The sequence below is a fragment of the Strongylocentrotus purpuratus genome, unplaced genomic scaffold (assembly GCF_000002235.5).
Source record: "Strongylocentrotus purpuratus isolate Spur 01 unplaced genomic scaffold, Spur_5.0 spur5_scaffold_11, whole genome shotgun sequence".
NCBI classification, from domain to species: Eukaryota; Metazoa; Echinodermata; class Echinoidea; order Camarodonta; family Strongylocentrotidae; genus Strongylocentrotus; species Strongylocentrotus purpuratus.
The window spans coordinates 12,798,110-12,813,055 of NW_022145596.1; the positions used below are offsets into that span (position 1 = coordinate 12,798,110).

General features: G+C 39.2%; 1 protein-coding gene across 1 annotated transcript in view; it reads left to right on the forward strand.

Annotated features, from left to right (window-relative positions):
- The window catches only part of LOC578224, a 60,583-nt gene that overhangs the window by 19,753 nt on the left and 25,884 nt on the right, over positions 1-14,946 (forward strand). The window contains exon 2 of the mRNA XM_003724601.3: positions 7,440-7,638. Coding sequence (XP_003724649.1) covers positions 7,440-7,638 — 199 coding nt within the window. The remainder of the gene's footprint in view (positions 1-7,439; positions 7,639-14,946) is intronic.

The following is a 14,946-nucleotide window of genomic DNA, read 5'->3' on the forward strand; positions in this document are numbered from 1 at the left end:
TTTTTTTTCTTCTTCCGAGACCTCCAAATCTTCCTGATCTTAATGGCTTTCGCTCATAATCTTTCTCATGCTTTATTAGATATGATAGGATCATAGTTGTGCGATCAAAATCCTCCCCCTTTCCTCTCTCCCGGGGCCCCATTCTGCCTCGAGTATCACCTGACTCATCATGTTATCGCGTTATGAGCACGTGAATAAACATGGCCGTCATTAGGGCGTATTAACATGGTCAGTGCCTGTATTACCTTGTATGGACAACACTTGATCACCTTGAAATCTGTGCTCTCCTTATCATTATCTGACTGCATATCGAATCATTCTTTATTATGTATTTATTATCAAAGTGTTGGTATATTTTTGTTATAATAATTATATCGGTCGTGTATCAGAATGTATATACACGTGGGAGGGGGTATTATACTGGTGTGTGCAAGATGACATTGTGGTAATCCATGGTAGGATGGACGTTAAATAAAATAATAATGAAGTGTATTACTATAGAACTGTTTACCACAAACACAATTCCCAGTGTTGGGGTGCTTTGTATATTTAAAATATTAAACAAATTACTGAAAATTTCTATATATGATTGAGAGGATAATGTCTGAAATATAATGAGTCAACATACAATTAACACTCTGGTCTGAAACCACTTTGAATTATTCATCGTAACTCAAATGAAATGTTTTTCTTCGGTATTTAACATCCAACTAGTTCGGACAATTCTTTAAATTCCATATACACTATAGAAGATGAAAAATCTCCTTGTTGTCGTTGGTGTTATGTTTTGTAATATAATAAATGCTTGCATACCTAATGACGCTAAAGCGTCACGAACGATAAAGCTTGACAGATTGTGCAATTTAATCTTATTATGCAAAGAGATAGAGCAAGATATAAAAAAAAAGGATCACATGCCCGAGAAACTAGACAGCCATGGCAGGTTCTGTTTTATTTTATAATTATCTTGACCAAAATCACTCTAGCAAGATTTTCATGCAATATTTCCGAGGTAATAAATCACAGTGTGCTTTGTTCTCTTTGTGCTCATAAATAAGTAATTCCTTCCGAAACGGAATCTATTTAGCCCAGCCGAACCCCAACTCACAGCATCAGTGACATTAACATTAATATTCAGACCACACGACGCAATATTCGTGTCTTTGAACGCTATAACGCTTTTTCTTAATTGTCCCTCTTTTTTCGTGTCGTCTGCCACGAGCCCCCGGTCAAAAATGGCGCATTTTGAAAGAAAGCGCGCGAACACAGGAAGTGGTATAAAACTGGGTGACACACGGCGAAGACTGTTAGCACATCAAATAGCGGGTGATATTATAGATGGCCCTAAGGTACAAAAAGATTGTGTTTCATTTTGGCAGACTGACGTTTCCCCGTGTTTGACAATGAAAAGAGCGCCTGCTGAAACGGCAGATGAGAAAATTTACCGCTCTAAGGCGCGGGAGAAAGTCGAGGTATAGCTTTCTCCTTTGGGAGTTGATGCTTTATTGTAGTTCGGCGTGCACGCTTGAAACTAACTCCTCCATGCATTAGCTATGTGTAAAAACTTCACTGCAATTGCTTCTATATTGTTTGCGTGTAATGATCGATTGGTTTATTACAATGTCCCCCAATTTACGCCTTATCGTAAAACTTGGTGATTCATTAAATTGCATATACAAATGATTGTGGACAAGAGAGATTACAAGTGCTAAAGAGCAGATTTAAAAATTAAAAAACATTAACAAAGTCGTGTTATCTAATGCAGATGTTGACCTACTATTTTTAAGATGATAATAATGAAATCGATTTCAGCGCTGAGATCCGCCAGCTCATGCAGTCATTGCGCTTGCTCCAACACTTTATTGCATAGTCAGTTAAGCTCCATATTACGTGCACAGCTCGAAGTTCACAATTTAAAGATTATCATATTCAGTAGTTTCCCAAAAATGTTGTAGTGTTCGATCAAAAGTCCATTTTCATCATGATGGTTACAGCTCCATAAATTATTCTGTATAACTAGATAACTAGATAACTAGATAAATTAAAAGGGCCTTTCAGCATCACCAAAGTCAAACACCATTTAAATTCATCATTCTGCTGTGCTTGGCTTAGACATTGACTATGTCCATGCATTGATCGTGGCTTTTCTTGAATGGTCTGTTTGTATTAAGACTCTCTTTTTTTAGCATGCACTTTGTTATGGAGAACGACAGTAGCTTAATATTGAAGACAAGTATAGATTTTAATGGTAGAATATCATGTTAAGACATGATGGAATCTTGAAGGAAAGTCTTTTCTTTACGGATGATGTTGAATAATTATGGGAGAAGGCATGAGAGGTGTACGACTAATCAAGCATTTTGTCTGCAATATGAGCTGAACTGGTTGTATGTATTTCCTGTAAACATGTACGGGTGGCCTGTGACATATTGAATACCCCTCGACTGTTTTACAGTGGGATTTGTATATATAACGGGTGTTTACAAGAGAATGATTATCTGTGCGCCAAATCGCCAAGAAAAATATGCATACTGATTATAGAGGTAGATAATAAAGATGAGAGATACTTGGTCATGCCTATCTGCTTGGACTAGAATCACAGTTTGTGTTTTGTAACACTGGCGTAGCCACGGGGTCGGCTAGGGGGCACTTGTTTCATGTCACCGAATTGATTTTAATACTGGAAGATAGATATTAAAGAAGAAGGAGAGGAAGGAGGATGGGAGGGAGAAGAGGAGGAGGAGACGAAGAAGACGGTTGAGGGAGAGAGGAGAAGGAAAAGAAGAAGGAGAAGAAGGAGGAGAAGGAGAAGAAGAAGGAACGTGATTATTTTGATTATGAAGAAAGAGTGAGGGGAAATCAGAATGTTGGAAGATATTTTGACCACTCCCAGACCATGCCTCGTATTTTGTTCGCCTTGTATAAGACATCTGCCCCTCTCCAAATAAGCAGCAGCTACACCTCTGTTCTGCATAATTACCATCTAATAATTGTTTTCGCTCGAGGGTGACATCGGAACAAGTGCCTCTGTTTTCTTTTCTAAAATGTAGCATGAAGTCACCAAGGAATAGCATAACATCGTCTTATGTTATCAAAACCCGACGTACAAATTAGATTCAACTACCTGTCTTCTGAATCAAATTTAATGCTTTTGCCTTTAATCACGAGCTGCAATGTTAAGTTTTGGAACACGTTCTCTTTCTTAAAGCCGATTCCCTCGACAGGAACTGGAATGCCTCGAAGCAATGTCTTGTACGTGTATACTAATTTCTTGGGAAGTCTTGACAGTCAAGGCCCAGCCTCGCCGTGGGGAACATCTTTTTATTCGAGACCCTTTATGGAGGTTGCTGGTTGAAGCTCTTGGCCAATAAACAGAAGTACTTTTCTAGGAAACAGGATGAACACCAGAAATAAGTTGATATCTTTAAAACCGAATCTTTTGCTTGCCATTATTTTGACTCAACAGATTTTTTTTCTCTTTAGAACTTATTCTGACGAAAAAAATAGGTGGTTTGAAATAAATACATTTTCTCTTAACAGCGGGTCAAAATTATGTGAGCATTTTGTAATAATTTATTTTGACTGAAATATATAAAACTGAGAAGGAAAATTGTTCGATTTAAATGTAGATGACTGACACTATTTTCCATTGTGTTTTCGTTAAAATAGTCTTGACAATGGATGAAGAAGTACGGTAGACCTATTTTTTTTTTAATCCAACCGTATGCAATATTCCGCATAGTGAAAAACAATAATGTAAAATTCACAATCAATATTACACGGCATTTTGTCGAGCAAAATGCGACCCCTTTTTAAGCCCCTTCCAGAATGAAGCAAATAACAAATTATTCTTGCCTTTTCGACGCTCGAATTATGATTCATCGAGTTGAAACCAGGGTTGATTCACGGCTCGTAGAACATCAATTAGCTTCCGGGTCAATGAATCGAACGCCTGATCGATCAGACAAGGGCAATGATATTGACGATCGCACTTGTATTTAAGAACGCATAGTGTCAGGGTATTTGCCGTGCAACTTAATGATGTGCCGGTAGAATATCGACAAATGACTCACTTTAAAGGGACTTTAGATGCCAATATTTCATATATTTACAGTAGACTACACACATGTAGATATCTACTTTAGATTGGAACATGTTGAATATTGCAATGACAGTGAGGCATTAATCTTTTGGATGTTAAAGAAAGATATACCTGTCCTCAAAGTGAATGGGGGTATAGTTTTATGTAAATTGGCAAAAAAAAAATTGAATAGCAGGAAATCCATTGAAATATGGACTGTCGCTTAATGATTCCTTGTAATAGACTTATTCGCCATGTACTATACCATGGACCTACTACTGAGCATTAACAAATTAATTGTAAATAACTTTAATAAAATTTTGACCGTTTATGTTATGTCCTTTTCAAGCAACTGGGACACTACGAAAATGTTATGTGAACATCTTTCTAAAAGATATTTTTGCTTTTAATAATGTTCGATATTTTAGACAGTGTTCAATACAGTGTTTCCAATATAGTCCAACTGACATCATTAACGTTTTACTGTTGACACCCATACGCGATACAATACAGGTATAATATAGCTTATAACAGTTTATGTTTTTTAGGAAATACCCGAAACATAAATCTTTATGATTAGTTATCAAACATAATGAAGGTATCATATTACTCATGAGACCTGGGAAAACCTACTGTTTTCTGACATTAATACCTTCATGAAACGAGCACATAGATTATGTGGTGTTAGGAATTAATGACTAATCTCGTGAAATACGAGAGTACTCGCCATTAAGCTTGAATAATTACTTCAGTAAGGACAAAGGGACTTATATTACGCGTGATAATCGTATCTGGAAGAGCGATAATACACTACGAAGGTTCAACGACTTATTACTCGCCACACTGTAGCGAAGCATGTGTACAGCCAGTGAAGGGGCACTTGTATATTGGGGAGGGGGGCACCGAGCTATGTAGATGATTAGAAAGTTAGGGGATAGTTATAGGGTAGGGTATGCAAGAGGTCGTTTAATCACGTACTATCATATTCGTCATCTCTCTCTCTCTCTCATTGTTGTTTTCGCTGATTTTATTTTCGTTGATGGGAGGGTCGTAACCCCCACGTGGTGACCCCCTAAAGCTACGCCCCTGACTCCACATGCTCTACGGAAGCGTCGCTAAGCGTTACAGAACCGGATAGGTAAACGTGATACGGGTACCGCTAAACATAGTTGGACAGCATGAAATGCGAGACAATAATGTTTCGCCGTTGACAAAGGGGATAGACTCATTTTTAATGAAGAAAACGTGACCACGTTTCACTTAATTCCTCGCGTTGTCTAAAAGATTCGAGCATGAAATTGAAGGTAAAATGAGTATACATGAACATGTTACCGGATCGTGTTGTATAGCGCATCTTTACAGGTATTTGAATATGTGAAGATGCACTCAAACAAATGCCTGTAAAAAGAAATTCCCAATTATACGTGTTCGTTCAAAGTTAATATACTACGGTTATAAGAATAATGAAATGTGTCCACATCTTCTTTAGATAGTTTTCTAAAAAATTCGTAATAATAATCCCACCGCCCCCCCCTTTTTTCTCTCTCTCCCTCTCTCTATCTCTCTTTCTCTCTCTCTCTCTCTACATTATATCTCCCCCTCTCTATCATTCTCATTCTACATGTAATTTCCCATGTCTAATTCTCTCCCTTAATGTCTCTCCCATTTATAATAGTCTCATTCACTTTGAATATTATCAACGAGCTATTCACACGTTTTCATTTAAAAACAATCCTTTTGAATTCTTCTCTGCTTGAGACCCAGTTCATTGCCCCTTTCCTATCGTAATATGTCTCCACCCCTTTTCATTTCCCTCTTCACTCATCATTCGAATCTCCCTCCATGTAATCAAAATAATGACTCGTCTCTCATCTCATAAATACTCTCACCCTCAACAAAATGACAAGTATTCCAAGGAAACATTAGGGAGATCCCTCGGGGTATTATCCAACATCAACCCCAGACCCCGTCATGCTCATGCTAAAAATAATGTTCAACATCAATGGGGGTAAAATCATTCCGGGATGTTAGGAAGGGGTGGTCACATTCAGGCGACGAGACTTCTCGGGCGAACACATTCACACATCCACACGCACAAAAGACCACAAGGACACGCACAAATACACACTCCACCGCTCTCGCGCGCATACACGCACACACATTTTGAATAAACAGTCTTGTACACGACTTTACATATAGATTTTGATGTCAGACTCATTTTACGACCTACTAAACCGATTTTAGTATTTTGATACCTTTTCGAGAAATCTTCGCTACCTGTAAGTGTCACTGATTTTGTCAAAATGTTCAAAAACTAATTGGTTCTGACATAATTTTCCCTTGAAAAGTGTGAGGGGTACATTTAACAGGGGAAAATACACGTTGGCTCGGGGCGAATTAGCCCCCGAAACGCCAAAAAGAGCACCCGAAAGTCATAAAAGAGCCTCCCAAAATTGCATAGAGTTTAATGCAAAACAAAATAAAGAGTGTTATTTTCATGCAAGCAAGCTTGAAAAGTAGCCCCCAAATTTTTTAAAGTATTTTTCCCTGTTGTACAGGTCATCCCCCCCCCCCTCCGAAAGTTGAAGGGGTGTATAACCCCCACTTCCCCATGGATTTACGCCATGTTCGACATGGTCGAGCCCACTGGGGATAATTCCTGTTATGATTACCATGATAGCATCGCCAGGAGACACTAGCTTAATGACCAATCTTCCTCCCGGGCCCAGAATGATTGCAAACACATTAAGAACATACTTTCCGATAATGTCTAGTCCGTGAATAGGGTCGTTTTTATGTGATTGAGGGAGGAATGATGCCACTTTTAGCAATTACATGGTACACCGAGCTCATTGAACTTATAACATGTTTGCGATGTCAAGTTTAAAGAATACATGGCCGTTGCACTCATGATGTGAGCGAAGTTATTATGTCAGTATGCTCTTTCGGATATTATTGTGGATGTCATTTTTCAGTATGGTTCAACCAGTTACGATAGTGAAAATAGTTAGCTGGTTATGATGATGACGATGACGATGTTGGTGATGATAGTGGGTGTGGTGATGGTGATGGTAGTAAAAATCATGTATGATGATGATGAGGAGCAGTAGGTAAATGATAAAAATGACAGTGGTGGTGATGGTGATGATGATGATGATTGTGGTGGTGGTAGTGATGATAACGATGACGGCGACAAATACAGTGATGATGATGATCGCGGCGATGACAGCAGAATAGAAGCTGTAATCACGGTATTCAAACGAAGTAAATTGTACTTGGAATAAGTCCCCCATCTTTAACATTTTACATATTCTTCAAAACAAATCTAATCATTATCTCTTTCAATTTTCCTTTACAGTGAATTGCTGTGATTACGCGCTATGTCGGTGTCTGCGACGAGTCCCGTATGCCACCATCTTCGCCCTGCTCGTCCTCGCCGGCGGGCTGGCGTTGATGACGTACGAGATCCTGCTCATTGACGATACCATCGAAGAAATGTTCAGAGGGACCCATCTTGACCCCCACGTCACCAAGGAACCAAGCAAGTTCTACAAGGGGTAAGATTAATCACGGTTATACCACTTTTAGGAGTACCGTAATGGGGGTGAATACCCCCCCCCCCCCTCCACAAAAGGGGAAAACTGTTTGTACACCCCCCGAGACATCCCCTTCTCCCGAATGATACATATATTTTTTTCTCTTTATTTTTCATGAATAAAAGAATAGGTTTGAATCATTACAGGGGCAAAATAAACTGTGAAAACACTTCCAAATTCATTCCTATTCACGTTGCTCTATGATAGTCCTACTTCAATGACTTCAGTATTCATTGCATAATGGATTGCCAACTCATTTTCAAAACTCTTATTGCGTAATCTGTCTGTAAATTCTTCAGAATGTAAGTTTCTCTGGCTTTAGCGTCACTGCCTCAAACAAGGCGCGGAAGCGCTCAAGGAATTTCTCCCTACCTTGACCAATTATTTACGTCACCTGGGTCGAGTGTGACAAACGTAGATTTGTGTCGTACCCAATGATGTTAGTGCCATGACAGGGATTCGAACCTCGTACCCTTTGATAGCAATACCTCAGTCACACTGCCACACCGACCGATTCTAAAACATTCTGTCGGTTTGGTGTCGGTCTCTTTTTTGGTATGACTGAAGTATTAATCCGGTTACTGAACCAAGAGACCACAACACGTCCGTAATGCATGAACATGCGTGGTTAGAAACACTGCCAGGGAAAGTGAACTCCTGAATGCGGGGGTACATGGGAAGAAATTAATGGCAGATGTAATATTAGGTCATGATTAACCGCACTAAGTTATGTTGGCATGTTATCTTTGATCTAAATTGACAACGTCTTTGGTGGGTAATGACTTCGTAGTTCACATGAGTTCATTGAATGACGATAGTTGCAATTTATTTAGGTCATTGCATGAGTAATGTAGACATACAGAGTAGGATTGTACGATGTTGCATGATGAATAAAATGAAGTTAGACAGATGATTAGATAGGTAGATAGATAGATAGATAATGTAGGTAGATAGATAGATAGGTATGTATGTTTGTAGATAGATAGATAGATAGATAGACAGATAGATAGAGAGAGAGATACAGAGTTAGGCAGATATATCGACAAAGGGAGGGTAAAGGGGCGGGAGGAAAGGAGATACGAGAGGTAGACAGATAGCGAGAATACATTTGAAAGCCCCAAATCCCATGCGCCTAGGAAAAGTAGTAAGGGCTGATGTAGAATACTGAAATATACATTTGTTGTATTTAAAATAAGTAAGTAACCAATTCACAATTGTTATTGTTATAAAGAAAATAAGGAAACAAATCACAGAAACAAACAAAAGAGTCTAGACATATTAAACGTAAAGGTAGAATCGTCCTTTTACGCAATAATACAAAAGTAGAATTAATAACGTCGCTTGTCAACGCCTCTCATCTCCGACTGAATCCTGCAATTCCCAAGTGCTTGAGATGACCAATGAGGGCTGATGTCTGACTCTGAGTGATGATGTTGTTTAGTATTGGGTAATTACACTAAACAAAGACCAATGATGAATTGATTGATCCATCCATCAACTTAATTACTCTGTAGATGGGTAGGAAAGCTCGACCTGCTCTAGCGATTTTTGGAACCCATGTCTGTCTGTAGGGATAGTTATTATGGCCACTTAAAACTTATTAAGCAATCATTTAAACCCAACAAAACTTTTGAATCGCTTTAACTAATATCGACTTTAATGAATACACAGGAATAGAGACATACATGTAGTACTAAGATACACGGGGAAAAGAGATGATTTGATCTGTATGATATTGAGCTGGATAGAGGGACAGGAAAACACAGAGTGACATATAGATATATAGATAGAGGGAAAGCGAGCTAGAAACATAGATAGATAGATAGATAGATAGATAGATATGTAGATAGATAGAGAGAGGGGGAATGTGGTTGAGTAAAATGGATAGATTGATACAAGAAGAGAGAAAAAACAGAATGCTGACTACAGACAGAGTGCAGCCGAATCTCGAGGCCCTATATTTCAAAGAAGGATTTAAACCATGGACCCATTTACGTGCCTTACGAATGATTAAACCACAATTATGGCGGTAAGGTCTTTGTCGAAGCCGCCATTAGCGATTTAGTTGGGGGAGAGGTAGGAAATCATATCTCGCGGCCATATTTAAAATCGATTTTTATTTTACTCTCAACTCAAAACTGGTATTGTATATCATGTTCCATGACGTTCTAATCTAAAACTGTTGACAGCGTGTTTGTATTATTATTTGTTACTCTCGGTGACAAATTAACCCTCAGCCCACTGTGAACATTTTTTCTCAAAGTGCCCCGACGTACATAATGCATAAGGGTGCAATATTTTGTCAGAAGAGCTAACAGTTTTATTTTTATATCAGTATCTAATTTTAGCGAGCGTAAAAAGTTTTAGTAGACTTCATTAAAATTGAATTTGTCATCTAAATATGCAAAATAATACATGTATACAAGTATAAACCGTGCAGAAACCGTGCACCTCGCTGCCCGGATGTGACGTGGTTGCCCGAATATTGGTAATTCAAAATTAGGAGGGGGCAGCAGCCCATCAGCCCCCATCTCATACACCTCAACCTATTATAGAAGATCCATCCATGTACCGACAATGTGACTTCCAGCTGGTTCGATTCGACTTGAAAGTTGGACTAGCATGATGCTCCAACCGTTTAAGTGTTGCTGATGAAGAGAGGGAGGTCCCGTTCATCTTAGATTACAGTTGACATTTAGATTCGTCCTATTCGTCCTCCCGGGGGCTATTTTGAGTGAATCCCGCATCCCCGATCCAGAAAGTAAGCACTCATCAAGCTAGTCATAGAGTGCAGACAACACTCCCTCCTATCCCAACCATTGGTGTAGCCAGAAGGGACGACGTACATCTACCCTGTTCTATTGATAATAGACATTTAGGGATGATCATCAACTTAGTTTGTCTGCATTTAACATTTATGCCGACAATTTATTGAACATTTTGTCGGCACATCCGATCTGGGAAATGCAAGATATTATTGACGTTCAAACTGTCGGTATAGGGCTGACCCCTCCCCCCCCCCCCTTTCCCTACGGGACAGGCTGGCTACGCTTATGACACCACTCCTCCAATCCTGCACCCTTTTTGGAGAAAAAATCGTCTAAATTTAGCAAAATTTTCATTCTTCGTTATTCGTTGAAACTATTTGTTATTGCTGGAAATTATGGACTCTAAAGATTTAAAACTGGAAGGTTGGTATTTTGGCAATAGTGCCCATCCGTCTTTAGTCGACAAATTAATGTTGAGTCTAAGTGTATAAGGGAGGGGGGGGGGGACTAAATTATCTTAACAAGTATACTGAGAAGGGTTGAGACAAAATTTGAAGTCAACAAGTAAACAAACAACAAACAAAAAAGCAAACGAGTAAATGGTTAGAAATAAACAATGTATAACGACAGAAATGTTTAGACAAGTACGTGACATTGCCCCCTCTTCTTGCTCTCTCTCTCTCTCTCTCTCTCTCTCTCACTCTCTCTTTCTATATGTTTCTTTCTCTCTCTCTCTCTCTCTCTTCCTCTCTTTCTCTCTCTCTCTCTGTTTCTCTCTCTCTCTCTCTCTCTCTCTCTCTCTCTCTCTCTCTCTCTCTTTCTCTCGTGACACCTTTTACAATGTATATGAGCATACTTTAGTTGAAAAATAGTGTTCCAAATCATGGAGGATGCTTCGGCCAGCCCCCGCCCCCCCCCCATCCCTCCCATCAGCAGCAGATGATTTTAAGATCCAAGATGGATATGATTTGCTCCTCTTTCCTCTCTTGAGATGGGTATAAGCGATGATTGACAGCTCTCTTAGTACGGGTTTGGATGTGAGAAGGCAATCAAATTAACACGACCCACGTGGCAAATCGTATCAACGTGTGCCGCTTACACGTCTTAAAGGTCCCCTCCATAAGGTCTTCAAGTACTGCTTGCTCTGAGTGACATGTCCCAATTTTTATTTTTCTCGTGCTGCGTGGTCTGCGTCTACATGTCGATTTAGTTTAGAAAAAGCATTTCTACTCTTTTCCATTGGTGATGATTTTGGTCATGTTGGTTTAGGTATGCCAGGTAGTAGTAAATATTTATCATTGGTAAAGCGTCTATAAGGCCTGTTCGTTTTGCTCTGAGTGGTATGTCCCACTTTTTATTTGCGTTGGTGTACATCTACATATCGATTCTACAGTTAAAAATAACATGCTCCTTTCTTCTTCATATTGTGTTCTATGAATATCAATAGCAAACGGAGCTGGTGTTGAAGTTGCTAAAAAGTAAATCGTTGTAGAGGCCTCTCCGTGTAATACTTCTAGTCCACCTTAATGATAATACCTAGACAGAGGCGGCGCTCCGAGGGAAGGGGGGGGGGGCACAGCCCCCCCCCCCCCTACACACACACTTTTTCACGTACCTAAGAGTGCCACTTTTTTACACCGGAAAGTGCCTCTTTTTCTTTCCGGTAAGAGTATCTCCAAACACTGATACCTATGGAATGTTGCCTATTTAATAAGCCTTCTTGCTTTATATCGATCGACTTATCCTTTTAATCACGTTTTGCTTTCCATACGGTATGGAACATTAGTGCCAAGACACATTCAAACGGAAAAGATTTAACAGATGCATCTTAAGATCCTCGCGACATGCATCAAACTCCCTTAGTATTAACAGCCCTCATTTATTTTCAATAGGACATGAATGTTTGCCAATAATCATAGCCTCCGCGCATGTTGCTATGCAAGCGATGATTGCATGTTGTTAATATTTTCTAAACTTCATTTGACTTTGCGAGAAAAAAAGATGTCTGACATAAGGAATGTCTCGAATTGAAGGCGTTATCAAATTGCGGTTGGTGAATGGGAGATTACAAAAGAATGTAAATCATTAATAACGATAATAATAATAATAGTAACATGGTAGAGGGCCCAAGTAGCCATCACATTAGTACCCCAGCTTAATGAATAGCATTTTGTTAAGGCTATCTTTACAATATTTGTTTAGAGATAATGCATACACTGTGTTGGTTCACGTTTCTTTATGAATCATTTCCATTTCCAAGTTTGTTTCTTGAAGTTTCTATGTATCTTGAATTGGCAAAAATACCCCAATGGTATGTCACACCAACTATGCATAATGTTTTTTTGAAATCATGTCCTCAAACACATTCATTTCATGCAAATGAAGGGCGGTGGGTGGGAGGGGGGGGGGGAGCTTGATTCGTCATGTTCGAAACGAGTGGGAATTCCCCTGACACAGTATAACCAATATGAAGGTTCTCTTCCATGAAGGGGAATGGAATATACTGTCGTAAGTCATCTCCTGTATGTTGTAATCATCCTCAAAGTCATGCCGAAAGGTGAAAAACTTGATTTGAAAAGAGTCAGAATTCCCCTGACGCGATAGCTAATAATGGTCCACCACACAAACGGTGAATGAAATAAACCCTTTGCAACCATCTTTACGTAATGTATTTTGAAAATTTGGTCCTCAAGCTTATCCATTTCAGGCTAAAAAGGGGAAAACTTGATTCGAAAAGAGTTGGAATTCCCCTGCCGCGATAACTAATAAGGTTCCAGCACAAAAACGGTGAATGAAATAAACCCTACACAACCATCTCTACATAATGTATTTGAAACTCGGTCTTCAAACTCATTTATCTCGCGCGGAAGAGGGTAAAAAGCCTCGATTTGAGGGGAAGAGTCATTGAATTCCCATGACACCGGGGCCAATAAGCTCACCATTACTAGAAACATGAGCATCCATTAGTCTGTAAGAACACACGAGGTACAATATACACACCTACCAACGAACGAGAGAGAGAGAGAGAGAGAGATAGAGAGAGAAGCATTCATTGCATTTGCCGCCCTTTCAACATATTCCAAGCTGAAATTAACATTCGGTCGATACGAAGCAGAAAGAATGGAGAACGCGGGGTTGAGTCACAGAGCTGTTGGTTTTCTCTCGTATTATTTCCCTCTCTTTTTTTTTTCTTCCCGCGCTCTTTTTCTCCCCTTCGGCTGCAGCGGGCATTTAAATTGCGAGCCATCAGAATTGCTTTAGGTGGGGCCCCCTTCGAGGGGCGCGGAGTGGAAAACTACATTTTTGGGTGGATGTTTGTGTGTTCAACTCTCAGTAGAGAGATCGAAATGCATATTCTTTGCTTTTAGAAGCTCCATTCTGTCTTGTGCTGCGGGCTCGCGCTATAGGGTGTCACGAAAGGATGTAAAACTGAGGCAGAGAGGAAAGATCTTTTAGGCGAACCTGCTTTCTGCATGAATCGTTTTCAACCGTCGCAGTCGAACTCCAGACATACACTGTATGCCATTACTAGTCTACTTATTCTAGAAAATACGGAATTAAAAAATGGGCAAATGCATTGATGTTTCCGACCAATGTTCGCCAATATTGTTTGACCGACTTTGGTAACGTTTTAACTACTAACGCTATTTTTTGTATAAAGATTCATGTAATTCAAGCCATTTTTTCTTTACAATGTATGAATATTCGTCCCAACATTCACATACTTCAAAGAGTTATTCAATTATACAAATTAAGCTTCAGAATGTTGGAGTATATACGGAACTGGAAAAAAACAAATCGTGACACAAAATAATGTTTTAATATCTTCATCAGATAGCGCGCTCCATCAAAGAGAGTGCCTGAATGATGTTCTTCTACTAAATTTCTTAAAAATCAATTTTAACTATGTCATTAATAACTAAATTAATATTATAATATATTTAAAAATAAAATGAATATACAGTGGCATACCCATGGGGATGCGAGGGGGGGGGGGGGCACCTACCACTGGCCAAAACCGAATAAGCCATAATCTTATACTTTTAAGTTGAAGTATACTTGTGTATCCCAACCCGACCAAATTTGATATAATATCATTTTTGTCTTCTCTGCAATTTTCTCTATTCCCCCTTTTCACCACCCTTGCCATCTTCTTTACCATGCCAGTACATTATTGGTGGAAGTACAGCCAATAAATCGAGGATCTTCGCGATGTTTCTATTTAAATTGTCTTTTGTTCTTGAACATTGCATATTCAAGTAAACTTTGAGTGTCTTCGTCATGATTTAAATCTGCTAAAGAGAATGTTGCACATGAGAGCCAGTCCAATTGAATAGTGATGTGACGTAATGTATAGCTGACAGTCGCAACTAAGTACGTAGTCACGTTCTGACTTTAATTAGATTTCGCTTCGTCCATTGTCCTTTGTTCTTCAAAATACCAACTTCAGTCGAACTTACACACTGTAAGTGTTTTTGACACTTTTATTGCAGTGCTAAAA